We start from the raw sequence: 17,803 nt of genomic DNA on the forward strand, positions 1-17,803 counted from the left end.
TAATCACTCTCTGGCGAGGTTCATTTGCATTAGCTTTTGCTATTTGAGTGATTATGCTTTCTCTAATTCTTGTATCTTCCACTTGCTTCTCCACCACTAATTTTAATTTGTCAATAATATCAATAAATGATTCATTTGGGAGTTGCCGAATTTCAGTAAAATTTAGTAGAGGTGCCGATTTAGGGGGCATCATTAAAAATGCTTGCTCCGCTGCATGTTTAACAGCATTTAAGACTGGCTCTGGGGTGTTTCGGGCCTGGTCTTGCGGCTTGGCAAGCAACCCCTCACCGGTAAGGTGGTCCATGGAAACCCCTGCGTTATTAGGGTCTTGCAACAGGATTGGGAGGACCTCTCTTAGTTGCTTTCTCCACCCATCATCCCACAACTCGAATTCGGCTGGAGAAAGCAAGCAAGAAAAAATGCTTTGGAGGTCTGCTGGGACCAACACTGTATTAGTGAGGGTGGCCCGCAGGAGATTCCGGAAATATGGACTCTCCCTCCCAAACTCCTTCTGGGCTTTACAAAGTTCTTTGAGCCCAGCAGGGTCAAAGGGTTTCCAGGTGGGGTTGCCGCCAGCTCGGTTATAAGTAACCGGAGCGGCGAAGGGACTGGAGGAGGCTCCCGGTTCCGGGTTCCACAGCATGGGAACCGGAAGACGAGGCGTGGGAACCAGAAGGCTCCTCCCAGTAGGCGGGGGCTGAGGACAAAGAGGAGCGGCCACGGGAAGGGCGGGGACTCCTGACGCAGGGGGCGGGACCTGACGCGAAGGAGGAGCTCACAGATGTCACGTTAGGAGGGGGCAGGGCCAGGACAGGGCGAGGAGGAGGGAAGAGAAGAGGATTTTGGGAAGAAGAAGGAAAAAAGGCAGGCTGTGCCATGCGGTCTCCTCCATTTTGGGGGCGTGCAGGAACAGCAGGGAAAGGGGACAAACCGGTGGACGGAGAAAAGCCTTCACCGTCATTTTCAGGGCAATAAAACTGGGAACCGCTTTTTGGGCAAACACCCGGGGAAGAGGGCATAGGAGAGAGGGTTTGGGTAGAAGCCGAAACAGCCTGGCCAGAGCTACTTCGGCAGGGTGGCTGAGAGGATCGAGGAGAGTCAGGGAGATGGTGGCAGCCCTGTGCCTCTGGGCATTTTACACCTCCCGGTCTTTTCAGCGAAGGGGTAGTGGGATGAGGAACACGAGGGGGGGGGGGAGGAGGGACTTGGGAAGAACTGGGGAGAATTCGGGGCTTTTCTTTTATTTTCCGATTAGCTTTGTGTATATCTCTCAAAGCCCAGACCATATAGAGAAACCTCTCTCCGGAGGAATCTCCCCTTTGGTTTAATTCTAATATTTTGTCCCCCACAAATTGCCAAAACGTGGCTGACTTCAAATTAGCAGGGGACATCTGGGGAAAATAAAAGAACAGCCACTTAACAAACCTTTTCAAAAACCCCTTTGATAACTTTAACCCACAATTCTTCAAGGACTCCCCAACTTGGACATAAACCGCCCGCTGAGGCTGAGAAAGCTTAGCTCCCATCTTAAACCTCAGCCTCAACTTCACCCACCACCGGCAAAAAGGAGAAATTAAAAATAATTTTCCAGGGGCCGGGAATCACAAGAATACTCACAAGAAGACACAGGCGTCCGGTCCTGGAAACAAAAAGGCACGTTGGGGTCCTCCAGGACAGGCTGCTCTCCTGGCAGGAGTTGGCAGCCTCCTCTCGGAGCGCGGCTTTTAAAACGGAGCGCGCTGCCGCGAGAGGCGTCAGCGTCTCCGAATTGCTGACACTTGCAGCCTCCTGGCAGCGAGGACGATGCAGGAACGCACGTGTGTGTCGTCCCTGGTCGGTGCGCCAACCTAACGCAACCGGGGGCTTGTCACTACAAGCCCCGGCGTGCCCTCGGGCAGAGGGGACGCAGCGTTAGCCTCCACAGCGTCCTCGCTGGACGGCTCAGTGGAATCGGCGTGAGATGGGTGCGTGCGCTGGCTCCTCCTCAGAGGAAGCACGTCGTCGGGCAGCCGATGATCAGGCTGGCGTTAGCCCGGAGGCAAAGAAGGCGGGAGGGGCTTCTGGTGTGAGTTCCAACAGGTTTATTTTCAGGAGGGACCAGGGACCAGCAAAAAGCCCCGAGGAGACGTGGGCTAGCCGGGGGGTGGAGCAAGGCAGGGAAAGGGAAAACAACTAATGGGGTACAAGCAGAGGGGAGGATACAATTTTTCAGAACAAATGGGGAAAACAGGGAGGCAGGACTCATAACAGGGAACCAATTAATAACTACAAAAGGGAGAACTTTCTGGAACAGGGGGAGGTAATTTAGGATTGGGAGCCACCCAGGGGGAGGTAACCTAGACCGCAGTGATCTCTTCTGGTGACTGACATTTGATGGTTTCAGCCCGAGAGCAGGCTGAGCCACCCCAACACCAAAACTGAACACAGGATTCAAGGTGTGGCCTCACCAGTGCCAAGTACAAATGGACAGTCAATTCCCTAGTTCTGCTGGCCACACTATTTCTGTTACAGTCCAGGATGTTATTGGCCTTCTTTGCCGCCTGGGCACACGCTGGCTCATGTTCAGCTGGCTGTTGGCCAACACTCCTCGGTCCTTTTCCTCCAGGCATCTTTCCACCTGCTCTTCCCCAAGCCTGTAGTGCTGTGTGGGGTTGTTGTGACCCAAGTGCAGGACCTGGTATTTCACCTTATTGAACCTGATTGTGTACATGTATTTGCATTAAAGACATATCTAGCAGATTTGTATTTTTTTACTGCTACTTTCAAACCCAGTCTTTAGTTTTCATTTTGCATGTTTTGTTCTTATGGACTACATCTTTTTCAGGTGATGGTCAGCTGTGACCAAAAAGAAGTATTATTCTATCTCAAGTGTGTTGTAAAAAGGCCTCTGCTTTTTACTTCTAAGAATAAGCACATACCTCTTAACTTTTAAGGAGATAAAAGAGCTCTGAAATATGCCTTTTGCATCCTCCTTAACTCTTTCTGCAGATGTGCTTTAAAAAAGAAAAGAAAGCCTTTGTCTAAGGAATTTCTTCAGTTTTGATAGGCAACCTGGAAAGTCAGTATAAATATTCTTAAAATGTAGTGATGAAAAGAGACAGTGTTTAATCTGAATTAAATAACTTATTTACAAATATTATTTGGAACTAAAATAGTTCAATGTACTACCATTTTTGGAGGGAGAATAAAAAGCAACCAGGCAACAAAACAGTCACATTGGAAACATTTTGCTCAAACTGTTTCTTGAGTTTTACTGGCTTGTGAGTTTATTGACTTTCTGTTCTCATCTACACAGCTTTTGGAGTAAATGTCTTAATTTCTAGGGGAAATAAGCAACCTGAGATAACTAATAACTATTTCCTTGTTACAGACGATAAGAACTTTTGCATGTCCCTTTTTTTTTCTCCTGAGATCGCTTTTTGTAAAGAGGCAATAACTTTAAAATAAAATAAAAATATCAGTATCACTGGTGATATTGATGTTTCTCTTAAAGCTTCAATAACCTATAACAAGTTCATTTTTTTATAGCTACCCCAGGGAGATAATATTATTAATTTCTCGTTATTTTTATAGGTAGTAAAGTTGCACACAAAACTTGGCAAACCTATTCCTTCAACTGAACCAAATGTGGTTACCCAAGCTCCTACTTCAACATCCACATCTGCTTCTAAACCAACTGCCTCTGCTTCAAATATAGCAACTAGCAGCAGTACTGTGAACTCCTCTGTTGCATCCTCTGCAGTGAAAATTCTTACTCCCATGGCAAATGCACCACTTAACACTGTGTCCAACAACAAAACATCTTCAACTGCTGCTAATATAGCTGTAAAGAAAATATCTCCACCAAAAATAAACTTTGTTGGCAAGTACAGAAGTTAGTCTTTATTTTGAAACCTAACCTATTCTATATTTTTAAAAATATTTTGGTGCAACAAGTACAAATATATTTAGTTAACTCCTGCATGAGTAATTCTGTTGTGTAAAAGATTTCTTGCTAAAATAAAAAACTGGGTATTTAAATAAGTTTTTGTTAAGCTTTTTTAAAAAAAATCTTTAGTATTTAAAAATGTTTGGTTTAAGTAATTTTAAGACTGATAATGCTTTGACCAGAACATTGATACTTGCAAATAAACTCTTCAGTTTGCACATCATGTGTAATTCTCATTTTATGAAAGTTAGAGATTTAACTTTTTTGACTTGTAGGTGGTAATAAACTTCAGACAACAGGAAGTAAACTGGAAGAAATGAAATCAGCTGAAAGTGTTAAAGCAACAACTGCTGCTACAGTACAAACACAGGAAGTAAAACCAGACACAGCAGCTGAACCAGTGACACCTACGACTCTTGCTGCCTTGCAAAGTGATGTCCAGCCAGTGGGCCATGACTATGTTGAGGAGGTATTGATATGAAAATATGGATTATATTTTAACTATTATATGGAGAGAGGTTCCAGTCCCTTCATCATCTTTGTGGCCTTTCATTGGACTCTCTAGTATGTCCATGTCTCTCTTGCACTGGACACAAGACTCCAGGTGTGACCTCACCAGTGCTGAGTTAGAGAGGAAGGATCAGCTCTCTCAACCTGCTAGCAATACTTTGTTGAATGCAGCCCAGGATGCCATTTGCTGCTTTTGCAGCAAGGGCACATTGTTGGCTCAAGTTCAACTTAGCGTTCACCAGGACCCCCAGGGCCTTTTTTGTCAAGCTGCTTTCCAGCTGGGTGGCCCCCAGCATATATTGGTACATGAGGCTGTTCCTCCCCAGATCCAGGACTTTGTACTTCCCCCTGTTGAATTTCACAAGGTTCCTGTCAGCCCATTTCTCCAGCCTGTTGAGATCTCTCTGGATGGCAGCTCAACCCTCTGGCATATCAGCCACTGCGTTCAGTTTTGTGTCATCAGTAAACTTGTTGAGGGTGCACTCTGCCCAATCATCCAGATCATTAATGAATATGTTAAACAGAACTGGACCCAACATTGAGCCCTAGGGTACACTGCTAGCTACTGGCCTTCAACTAAATTTAATTCTACTGATCACCACCCTCTGTACCTTGCCATTCAGCCAGCTTTTGATCTGCCTCACTGTATGCTTATCCAGCCCTTACATCAACAGTTAGTCTATGAGGATATTATGGTGAGACTGTCAAAGGCCTTACTGAAGTCCAGGTAGACAACATCAACTGCTCTCCCCTCGTCTACCAGGCCAGTCACTTCATTGCAGAAGTTTATCAAGTTGATCAAGCATGACGTTCCCTTGGTGAAGCCATGCTGACTACTGATGATGATTTTCTTGTCCTTAATGTGCCTGGAACTGGTGTCCAGAATTAGGTGCTCCATCACCTTCCCAGGGATTGAGGTGAGGCTGACTGGCCTGTAATTCCCTGGGTCCTTCTTGAAGATAAGAGTGACAAGGCACTGAACCTGCAAAGGCTTGTGCATATGTTTACATTTTTGTATTGTGCATGTTTCTTTTGACCTCAGTAGGACATTCTTCATGTTGGTGGCATGAGATATGTGGATGAAATCTGATGTACATTTTTCATGGTTTGTAATTATTCAACTCATTATGTTCTATCTCAAGTTTAAACCTGTGGAAGAACTTTGTTCGTTACCAAACAATGGTGTGTCTGTCAGAATTGAAAGTTCTATTTTGCCTTTTTTCAGTTCCTGCGTGAAGTTTTAAGCATGTTTTGAGATGGGCAGACATTATCTAGTGTCATTGAATTAGATTAATTTTTAAATCAGGTTTTGTTAAAAAAAAAAAAAAAAAGTAAATGTATTATAACTTTTATTTTCCAGGTAAGAAATGATGAAGGAAAGGTGATCCGCTTTCACTGTAAACTTTGTGAATGCAGTTTTAATGATCCTAATGCCAAAGAGATGCACTTAAAAGGGAGGCGGCACAGACTTCAGTATAAGGTTGGTAAAAATGCTAATACTTTTATCTGAAAATCTACCGGATGTCAGCTGACTGATTACATGTTCTTATATTTAAAGACTAGTCAGAAGTAGGTGCTCTGAGTAAACAGCATATAAAAAAAGCTAGAGAAATATATTTCTTGGGGAGTATAGTCTTTAAAGTTGTAATGCAGACTGTGAAACTGCATTTTTGTTTGGGTGTTTCTTTAAACATTCTGAACATTGCTTTCAGGCATTTTTTTTCAATATTAAAATATTGTACAATGTGTGCAAGCAATAGTAGGTGCTTTGTTGTTTACCGTAAATTTCAAATGCTCAATGTTTTTGGCAGGATAAACCACATAAACCCCTTATGGAGACATTTGAGAAACAAGTATTTGCAGACATTTTAGTCATGAATGGAGAGACACCTATAGTGACACATGGTGTGCATTTTCATTATTATAAAATTAGATAAGAAGAATTTACTGTGGTCACAGGAGATACAATGGGCCTGCATAATCATGAAAGGGATGAAAGAAGAGGAAAAAATTGCCAGAAAAATGTATTTAGTGACTTATGATTATGCTCCAGTATGAGGGACCCTTCAGGAACAGGGCATCAGGAAGCACACTGTAGTTAAGATGAAATGGTTTTTTTCAGGCTATATTGTAATCATTCTGCTACAGAATGAACAGCAAATTACTTAGTATTCCATGTAACATTTTAATCTTAGCTAGCTTTGTTCTAACATAGCTGAAAAGGGAATTCATGCTATATGTAGTACATTGCTATTTCTTTCCTTTAAAATATCAGACACAGATTTTTCTTCTTCAGCTGTTCATTCAGTGCAGTTCTAAAACTGCATTTTACTCCCCTTGATTTTATCATAGACCAGTAGTGTGTGCTAAACATGTCAGAAGAACTCCATAACCTTGAGATGATGAGGCAAACAAACATTTCATTTGTCATTTTTCTGAATTAGAAAAAAGTAAACCCAGATTTACAAGTAGAAGTAAAACCCAGTATTCGAGCAAGAAAAATTCAAGAAGAGAAGATGAGGAAACAGATGCAGAAAGAAGAATACTGGAGAAGGCGAGAAGAGGAAGAACGCTGGAGGATGGAAATGAGGTAATGCATTCTGTTTTATCAACAAATAAGTCAAAGTTGCAGTCAGATTACCTAAAACTACCTCTTCTTCTGTAATTACTTATTTTGAATACTTGTTTTGGGAACTCTATACTGTTGTAGTGGTTTTGGTTCAAAATATTCGTTACTTACTTATTTTCCTTCTGTGAGATAAGAATTAGGAGAAAAGCAAAGCAGGCACAAACCTTAAACAGTTGCAGTACAATGAAAGAGTTTTATTACTAATAGAATTAAAAGTAAAGAGACAATAACAAAACGAAAACAAATCCCCCCCCCCCTCCAGCCAGTACTTCTCTCCTTTTACCTAGCTCACACAAGGGATAACAGAACATGGGATGTTAGTCAGTGTTCCAGTTCTTGAAAAGTCTCTCTCTTATGCTTAAGGGAAAAAAGGGGTTTTCCTTCAGTTGCACGTGGTTCCCAAACTGCCACTAACAGCAGATCCGCCCAGAAACAAACAATCTGCTGTGTGTAGAACATCTCTCCCATGAAAAATCTCACAGTTCCTTCACACTACAAAACATGGGCCATCACATGGGGTTATTCATCTTTTTAAGGATAAGTTCTTTTGGCCTGCACACAAAGGCTTTTCTTCACCACAAGTCTCTAGCAGCCTCTTACTACTTCTATATAGCCTGGCATAGGCATTCTTCACAATCTTCACAGGCACACGAAGATACTCCATCCCCCCATGTTCTTCAAATGGCTTAAAGAGACAAACAGTTTGTGGTATTACAATTTCTTACCACGGCATGCAAGAAGGTTTCTTTTAAGCTGCCCGCCAGAATCGCGGCACCGCCCTCTTTTCTCCCGTCGCCATGCTCAGCTCCGTCCCACGTGACTCACTTCTCTTTCTCTCTGACTCTGACGCCGCCATGTTGAAGGGTGTTCTTGTTCAGGCTTTACGGTGAGGAAAGCCTCGCTCCCTTTGTGCTGCTGGCTGTGTAGTGTCCTCTTCAGTTCAGCACGAAGTGTGCTGGCTGCAGACAGGAGGCTCTGCCGGCTCCCGTTGACTCCGCCGGCTCCACATGGAGAGGAGAGGGACCCGCTGGTCCCCAGAAGCCGTGCTAGATGGGTCCAGCTGTGAGTAGTCCATGGCTGGTTTTAGCTGCCTGCGGCTCTGAGGCAGTCCCCCCCAGCCACCCAGGGTCCTTGCCGCAGCGTTGGGAAAGGGGGAAAGGGGCAGTGGCCCCGGCCCGGCCCGGCGGGGCCGGGAGGCTCGGAGCCCCCCCACCTCCCAGCAAGCGAGCTCCGACCAAAAAAAGGGGAAGTCCCGCCTTTCTGTGCGGTTTAAATATGTAAATTGTGAGAAGCGTAATTGGTCTTAAAGACTGTCCATCAACTCAGGGTCAACCCAATACAACTGTCTTGTTTTAAATTAAGTTGTCATTATCCCTCAGGTTTTTTTGGGTTTTGTTTTGGTTTTTTTTGTTCAATCTCTCTGAGGAATGTAGACTCACTAGAATTATTTGCTATACATTCAGACCCACTTTCAAAATAACCATTCATTTTAGGTACCCTCTAGAGTTCATTGGTATTTGCTCTTGATTACTAGAAATGAGTTAGTGAGAACGTCCAAAAATTTATTTAGAATGGTTGGAAGTGTTAACTGCTATATAAAGAGAACATTTTGATGCACTTCAGGCGATATGAAGAGGACATGTACTGGAGGAGAATGGAGGAAGAGCAGCATCACTGGGATGACCGTCGCAGAATACCAGATGGGGGATATCCTCATGGTCCTCCGGGACCTCTAGGCCTGCTGGGAGTTAGACCAGGAATGCCTCCTCAGCCCCAAGGACCAGCTGTGAGTTTCTTAGCTTGAGGGAAAATAAATAAAGAAAGAAAGACTTACCAAGAGGCATAGTTAAGAACTATAAATTATTCAGTGTTACTTCAGTTGTCTCTAGTGTTTCTTAATAAAGGATGTGGAAAAGTGAAGAAAAAATTATATACTAATGAAACTCTGTAAATGGACCTGTCTTTCAAAATAAGCCCACTTATATGACAAAAGGATGCCTTGAAGACAAATATTGTTTCTTCTGAAATACAAGTCACTCTGGATTTGTGTACTACTTCTTATTTAATTGCATTATACTTTTATTTATCTAATTGTGGACAAATGTATGGATAAAAAGTGGTTGGATCATCAGTCCCAGAGGATAATGGTTTAGTGGTGGGCCGTACTCTACCTGGAGGTCAGTAAACAAGTGCAGTGCTGCATGTGTTTATCCTGGCATTTTTCTCATTAGCACCTTATCAATGATCTGAAAGGTGATGGAGTGAGTGCACACTCATCAGGTTTGCAGCTGACATGAAACTGAATTGGTTCTGGGTAGGGAGAACAGTTGATACCTTTGAGGGCAGGGCTGCCATCCAGCATGACCTAGGCAGACTAGAAGAATGGACCAACAGGAACTTTATAGAATTCTGCAAGGACAAATGCCTAATGCTGCACTTGGGAGGGCATAACCACTTGCACTGAGGGGCTGGGTAGCAGCCCTGCTGAAAGGCATCTGGGGTTCTTGGCAGATAGTAAGCTGAATGTGAACCAACCATGTGCCCTGGCAGCAAACAAGGCTAATAGCATCCTTGGTGATATTAACAGGAGCATAATCAGTAGATAAAAGGAAGTGATCCACTTTCATGAGACCCTAACTGCAATACTGCATTCAATTTTGGACTTTCCAATACAAGACAGATACTGATAAACTATAGCAGGTTCAGTGTGTGGCTACTGGGATCAGGGGTCTGGAGTGTGCTCTGTGAGGAGAGACTTGAGGGATCTGGGCCTGTTCAGCCTGGAGACAAGAGAGCTTCAGTGGGATGTAATAGCCTTCTAATACCTGTGCATTATAAAGACAATGGAGCCAGGCTCTTTACAGTGAGAGGGTGAGATATGCCAGCTTAAGCTGAGACAAAAAAGGTGCAAACTAAATACAGGATTTTTTTTTCTTTTTTTCTCCACACAGATGTTGTGAAGCTCCATCTTTGGCGGTTTTCAAGAACCGACTGGATGAAGCTCTGAGCAACATGATAGTCTTATAGCTGACCATGGTTTCCACAGGAGGCTGGATTAGAGGACCTCCTGAGGTCCCTTCCTATTTGAATTCCTCTGTGATTCTATAAAAGCAATCATGGATACTTTATTTTGTGGCAGTATGCAAGTATTTCCCAGTTAACAGAAAGACAATAGATATTTATGTTGGGGAGGTACTTTTGATCCTGGGATTTCCCAATTTGTTTATTTTTTGTACATCTCATGTTTTTTTCAGATATGATTGATTGTGATCAGTGTAAGTTATTAAGGATACTTCAGTTCATGTTTCCTTACATCTCGATAATTTGAGGTTTGAATATTCTGTTGTTTAGCCACGTTTGGTTTTTGGTCACATATCACCTGTGAACTTGAAAGTATATCATAGAATTATAGAATAGTTTGGGTTGGAATGGACCTTAAAGATCATCTAGTTCCAACCCCCTACCATGGGCAGGGACACCTTCCACTAGACCAGGTTGCTCAGAGCCACATCCAAACTGGCCTTGAACACTTCCAGGGATGGGGCATTCACAACTTTTCTGGGCAACCTGTTCCAGGGCCTCACCACCCTCACAGTAAAGAGTTTATTCCTAATATCTAATGTAAACCTATCCTCTTTCAGTTTAAAGCCCTTGTCCTTTCACTACATGCCCTTGTAAAAAGTTCCTCTCCAGCTCTCTTGTAGGCCCCCTTTAGGCACTGGAAGGTGCTCTAAGATCTCCCTAGAGCCTTCTCTTCTCCAGGCTGAACAGCCCCAACTCTCTCAGCCTGTCTTCGTAGGAAGAAGTGCTCCATCCCTGTGATCATCTTGGTGGCCTTCTCTGGACTTGCTCCAGTAGGTCCACATCCTTCTTATGTTGGGTTTGCCAGAGCTGGATGCAGTACTCCAGGTGGGGTCTCATGAGAGCAGAGCAGAGTAGTCACCTGCCTTGACCTGTTGTGTACCCAAATTTCAGAAATGTGCTTTTTCATCTGTTTAGCCTCTACGACGCCCTGACTCCTCTGATGACCGCTATGTGATGACCAAACATGCAGCTATATATCCAACAGAGGAGGAACTTCAAGCAGTCCAAAAAATTGTTTCTATTACTGAGCGTGCTTTGAAACTTGTTTCTGACAATATGACTGACCATGAAAAAAACAAGAGCAAAGAGGGAGATGACAAAAAAGACAGCAGTAAAGACAGGTAATTTTTTTCCTTATTATTTTTTAAGAATTTTATGACTTGTTTCTGAAGCCATTTTATGTTTTTCCTTGTACTGTTGTCAGTGCTTTCAGGAATTCTGTTCCCTTTGGATTTTGATATGACATATGTCACTGTGGCCTCAAGACTATATGGAATAGTGCTATTTTGTTTAGTTTTTCTATCTTCATGTTTAGTTTTATGATTTTTATATTATTTTAAATGCAGCTTTTAACTATAATTCACAGAGCTTTGAAAGGAGTTTTACGGGTGGGCGTTTTGGCTAAAGGTTTGTTACTCCGTGGAGACCGAAACGTCAATCTTGTTTTGTTATGTGCTGAGAAGCCTTCAAAGATGTTACTTGGTTTTATTGCTGAAAGTCTTCCCAAACAACTTGCAGTAAGTAATATTTAGATTTTTGGATTTGAATTTTGGTAAAAATACTGTAAAGGTCTGTCCTCAAGTCAAATGTCTGTAGGGCTGACTATGCTTCATTTCACAGCTCAGGTACAGTTTCTTTTCATTTTCTGAGTGTTTGTGTCTGAATTCAGAGACTATGCTGCGTGTTTTACTTTCTGTATATTACATCCATACAAGTGTCTAGGCGCTTTTGCTAGCAGTGTAGTATTAATCATCATTTAATAGATTTCCTTCAACTGGGAAATAGAAATGAGCAGAAGAAAGACTATTATCCAGTTACCAGCAGTGATAGAGGTAATTTCTGTGGTGTTACAGGAAGCTTGCACTGCCTAAAGGTCAAAGATCTCCATTAATGCCAGTCTCTTTGTACTTGTCTTGTTTCCAGTTTGTATGTGTCAGTGCTTTGTAGTCCCAGAAGTAGTTAACTAAGTCTTGTGTGTGTTTTTTAATTTGGCACTAAAAAAAAAATTACACGTAGTCTTAAACCATTCAGCAAAATTCATATAAACCATTTGCTGTATTTCTACAAGAAATGAAAGTACAGAATAAAGTTTTTAGCTTCAGTGCTCTCTACTGAACAAAGCCTGTCCACCATTGTTATAGGATGCTTTTCATAGCATTAGTATTTCAATGCAGTCTGGTAAAATGCTCAACAGAATCAGTGGCATGGTAGAAGCATTAGCAGGATCAGATTAATTAGAAAAAATATTGGGTTTGCTCTTGTTTGAAATAACAGAACAGAAGAAAACTTAAAAACTGCACATCTTGGTCTGGCTTTGTGGAGAATTCACTTGTCCCTCTAGTTTGTGGAAGAAGGTGATAGAGATGCATACAGCTTTATTTTGGGGATATTTAGAGTTATTAAATCTAGTCACAAGAAACAATTCTGAGTAACCACCTTGTTACTCTTACTATTTTTTCCCCCAGTGTTAATCTTGCCCTTTGCTCTCATCAGAGGATGTTGTGATAGCCAAGTATAGAATGTGACTTGCAGTACCCATCTTGTAACTGCAAGCTTGAAGAACCACCACAGCATCTTTGTGCTTTTTAAAGGCTCTTATGTTCCAATGAGAAAAATATTCAACTGGCATTTGAAGTGGCGCTGAGGCTTTTATCTCAAATGCTGTCAAAATTCTTATGTCATTTACTTAGTATATGAATTTCACTTGGTTGTTTTTTTCTCATTTGCACGCTTGGCAACTGCAGTGTGTTTTCATTAATGATTTGGAAACAGTATGCAAGTCCATATATATCTATATGTATTAATTGTGTATAGTGTTGTTTCTTTGAATACAGAGGTATTTGCTTCATATGATTATATTGTGTTTCTGCCTTTCTCTTAAAAAAGGCTATGTTGAAATCCATTTTCTTCCCCTTTTATTGGCCACATGCTAATAGAAATTTCTGTTTCTTGATATTTAGGTAATAAGTCCCGAGAAATATGATATCAAATGTGCAATCCCAGAAGCAGCAATAATTTTAAATTCATGTGTGGAACCCAAAATGCAAGTTACTATCACACTGACATCTCCAGTCATTCGGGAGGAGAACATGAGGGATGGAGGTTGGGAAGTTGTTAAAGATGTTACTTCTATCTATTTGCTTAAGATGGCATTGAGGTCCTAGAAGGCAACATGCTGGCATAATTAATGTACTTGATCAAAACGACAAGCAGTCTCGGTAGAGAACAATTTGCTATAAAAAATGCTTATATGATGCATTTAATTTTTAAAAATTCTAACTTAAAGTCCAACCTCAGCTTTCTGGAAAAGGTACAAACTTGATTTATTTTTTCTCTCTCTTATAAAATTATATGGAAAACTAAGTATTTTATAACAAGTGGCTATAAACTGGCTTTCTAATGCAGTCCTGTCCTAAAAGAAAGATCACATTTTCAAGTTTTAGCTGGATCAGTATTACCATCATTTACATATTCCAAATAGCAGCACCACTTAAAATTTACTTTTATAATATTTTTGATGGTAACAGTGCTTATAATTTTAAAATAAGATGTAATTTTTTTCCAGCACTCTGAGGTTGCTTTTTGGTCTGGAGTGATTTTTGAATATATTTAGGCTCCTGATATTGCAACCAGTCTTCTATCAGACTGGCAAACTCAGACTAGGAAAATAAATGGCTTTGTCGTTTCAGCTGTAGCAGAAAGTGGAGTTTGTAAATAAAATTACATTTCTGAAGTTCACAGTTTCTCTGGTGCCAGCAATGTTGCTTTATGGTCTGTTTTGTAATGCTTTCCAAGCTTTAAAAGCTTTTAAGCCAACAAGCATGATTAATATCTACAGTACATTGGTTCCTTTTGTTTATGGGTCAGATAAAATTAACTTTTGTTTCCTTTTAATCCTGTATTTTCATAGTTGAAAGAGATCATGGCAAACAGGGTTCTGGTGTTTGACAGTGAACCTACGTATAGCAAATCTGAGGCTGTCTTAACACTTCTCCTATGCAGGTTGAAAAAAATTGTATGTATGTATACTTGTGCTTGTGTATATATGTATTTATATAAGCCACAGAGACTTTTTTTATTTCATCTTATCATTACATGTCCTCTAAATTACTTGAGATTTTTATATTGCATTAGTAAATGTTCTGTAGCTATGACTAATGCATTGTAAGCAAGCTGTGTTAACAAAGTCATCCTACATAATCAGAAAGAAAAATGTCAAGATACATTCTCTAGTTTGGATGACTTCTGAAGAGTCTTAAAGAGTGCTTTGTACATGATTTTTGAGCTTTACATATTATTCCTAGTTATAAAGTCTTTGTACATATACTGTCACACCCAACCAGTTTACTTGTTTTTTGAAAATCTTAAGTGTAACATGACTTTTAATTTGTCTGTGCTGAATCAGACTTCATGTATTATTTAAGCTCATAAAGAATGCTTTAAAATATTTGATTATTAAATTACATTAAGCATTAAATGAAATTAACCTTAAACACCATGTTCATTTATTAACATACTGTGAAAAGGTACAATACTGATCCTGCCACAATACTAAATTTCCATTTTCTGGCCTAAAATTCTATGATGTAGACTAAAAAGAAAACAAATTTCAAATTATTATGATCAATCCCTTAATTTATGCCACCTAAAGGAAACAAATCTATACTTTTGTCTGACCCACACTTGAGTTAAAATGAGTTTATTCACTGCTGGAGTACTGCCTCTAGGCAAGCAAAATCAAGTTAGATTTCTTTTCAAGACACTGAGCAGTATAAAAAGTTCACTTTTGAAGCTAGAGCAAACAGAAGACTGAATTGCAAATTATTGCAGCAAAGAAGGCCTTCTTATGAAGACTTCTGCTTATTTGCTGCAGAGTAATAGTATGTGTTTGTGTTTTTTCTTACTGCAGCTCCTCATGCTCTGTGTCTTACAATGGTTTAAAGTTTTTTTTTATTTTTAGCCTGCAGTTTGAGTAAAGATGAGACTGAGACTCGCATGTGGAATAGAAACATGTTTGATGTGTAATAATCCCATTACATGATAAAAGGCTAAAAAAAACCCAAACCAAAACCAGTGTGAAATAAAATTGTTAACCACATAGCTACTGTTCCTTACAGTATTGTGCATTTGACAGTTTACCAAATCTGATATATTCAAAGGGCTCTAACCCAGCTGTAGAGTCTTTCCTTCAGCAAAGTGTACATATTTATAAAAGCATATATATATATATATATATGTGTACGTGTGTCTTTTTTTTTTTATCCTTAGCTAACAGCCCCAGTCCAAAGCTTTCTAGCAGAGGGTCTTGATTCCTGTCAGGGGTTGCTGCCAAGACATCGGAAGGATTTTTGACCAAGGTTTTCTAAAGCTCAGTGTCACACCTGCCATACTTTACAAAGGAGGGGTTTGGATGCATAGTCCTAGCACCTACTGTTACTTTGGGGTTTTTTCTTTTTGCCTTTGTCTCTATCCTAGAATTAAGCAGTGTTCGCACTAGTTTTCAAATAGTTGACTGGGTAAAATGTATTTTGCATAATAAAACTTAGTAAAATTGGATACGCCTGTTAACTTTTAATGAAGAAGTAGTGTGGACACAGCATGTCTAACTGAAGATTAACCCCTTATATTTAGGGTAGTAATAAATTAAGTTATATAGGGTAAGAATTCATGCTTGTGTGTTGTAAATTAATTCAACTTTTTTTGTCTTAGCTTAACAAGGTGGTAGGTTAGGCATCTGAATTTAGTTAAAGACTATTTAAGGGGTTAATCCTGAAATGTAAAACAGATGCAAAAATTCACAGATTAAGTATTACAAGAGTTTCCTTGATACATTTTTTTCCAGTCAATGTATTCTCAGTGCAATTAGGTGTCTTACAACTTCTGGCTTAGTCTTTTTGTGTTTCAAGGATATTCATATGATACCTAGTAGTGGCACATTTTAGATTGACATTTCCAGCACTGAGTACGATTCTCTTCTGTGCACTTAAGCTGTAATTATTTTTAGTAAAATTATTTTCCAAATTGAAGTTTTTTGGAGCTAGAAATAATTGGAGTTTCAAATTATGTACTGAGTTATTGTGATAAAAGTTTGCACGGTATAATCTATTTGCATAGTAGTTTTAAAAGGCTGCAAAAAACGGACTGATTAGGCTACTAGACAGAAGAGACACATTTTTAATTTCTCAACCTTATTTTGCCTCTTATTTTCCTGCTGTGCATTTACTCTAAATGTATTCCTTGTCTTTTTATACCCAAGTTTTACTTGTTTCATCTGTTATCTTACCTGGCACCCCTCTTGTATATAGGTGTCAGTTTGAGTTTTGTTTTAAATTAAATGCCACTTTAAATGTCTTCATTTGCTCTGTAAATACCTTGTTGGTGCAGTTATTCTTCTTTCCACTTTAACATATAGTCCATAAGTTTAAACATCTGTTTGAGATGATACCTATGTTCTTAGCTTTGTTCTTATTTTGAAATCTTCCTCCTTTTAGCCCTGTGCAGAGCAATGGGACTATCCTATAAAAAAATGCCCAAATCTGAATGGAGTATTTTGGATTTAAGTTTTGCCAAGTTATAGCACCATGTTCATTCATGGCTTTTTAGTTCTCTCTAAAGTATCCTACTATTTAAAGTATCCTACTATTTATTTTGCATTTGTGTATAAATAGGTGGTTTCTGGTCTGTCTCTCTGCAGCATCCCTACTTTCTGGCATGTTTCATGAGACAATATATATAACTTCTATTCTCGGAGTTACCTAACTTTATATCTTGCTGGAGTAAACTATATTCCATTCAGCCAGCTCCTGTGAAATGAATGCCATTGAGTGAAGGCTTTTTCTTTCATCTTGTCTGGTGTATCACCAGTTATGCTACCAGTATACTTTGTCACTAGTCACAACAGCCATTTTCATAATTAGTAAAACAAAATACTTTAAAAAGTGATCGTTACATTATATCCCTACAATTTTTAAAGTAACTTGAAGGTACTATTTCATATTGTTCAGTGGTTCCAGTTTCATTGATTTAAACCATTTCCAAAAGGGCCTTGTGGTCTTTTCCATTTTGGTAACAAAGCAATCTGCTTTGTAATTAATCCTTTTCTGAACATTTAAATATAAAAGATCTAGCATATTTTAGAATAATAGAATCATAGAATCATTTAGGTTCGAAAAGCCCTTCAAGATCATCAACTCCAACCATTAAACTAACACTGCCAAGTCCACTGCATCTACAGTGCCACATCTACATTTCTTTTAAATCCCTTCAGGGATGGTGACTCAGCCACTTCCCTGGGCAGCCTCTCCCAATGCTTGACAACCCTTTCCACGAAGAAATTTTTCCTAATATCTAATCTAAACCTCCCCTGGCACAACTTGAGGCCATTTCCTCCTGTCCTATCCCTTGCTACATGGGAGAAGAGACCAACATCCACCTGGCTACAGCCTCCTTTGAGGTAGTTGTAGAGAGTGATAAGGTCTCCCCTGAGCCTCCTTTTCTCTAGGATAAATACCTCCAGCTCCCTCAGCCGCTCCTCATAGGACTTGTGCTCTAGACCTTTCACCATCTCCATTGTCCTTCTCTGGACACACTCTAGCACCTCAGTGTCTGTCTTGTTTTGAGGGGCCCAAAACTGAACACAGGATTCAAGGTGT

At 40.2% G+C, this 17,803-nt stretch overlaps 1 protein-coding gene across 2 annotated transcripts in view; it reads left to right on the plus strand.

Moving 5' to 3' along the window:
- Positions 1–17,803, plus strand: part of LOC309584650 (zinc finger RNA-binding protein-like) — a 65,275-nt gene that overhangs the window by 36,253 nt on the left and 11,219 nt on the right. Inside the window, exons 8-15 of one of the 2 annotated variants that reach the window (XM_082300809.1) lie at positions 3,574–3,874; positions 4,204–4,397; positions 5,799–5,918; positions 6,883–7,028; positions 8,691–8,853; positions 11,067–11,272; positions 11,518–11,668; positions 13,112–13,253. In XM_082300809.1, the coding sequence (XP_082156935.1) occupies positions 3,574–3,874; positions 4,204–4,397; positions 5,799–5,918; positions 6,883–7,028; positions 8,691–8,853; positions 11,067–11,272; positions 11,518–11,668; positions 13,112–13,253 (1,423 nt within the window). The remainder of the gene's footprint in view (positions 1–3,573; positions 3,875–4,203; positions 4,398–5,798; positions 5,919–6,882; positions 7,029–8,690; positions 8,854–11,066; positions 11,273–11,517; positions 11,669–13,111; positions 13,254–17,803) is intronic. The other variant, XM_082300810.1, reaches the window with a different exon arrangement.

This window comes from Coloeus monedula (assembly GCF_965178545.1).
Source record: "Coloeus monedula genome assembly, chromosome: W".
Taxonomy (NCBI): domain Eukaryota; kingdom Metazoa; phylum Chordata; class Aves; order Passeriformes; family Corvidae; genus Coloeus; species Coloeus monedula.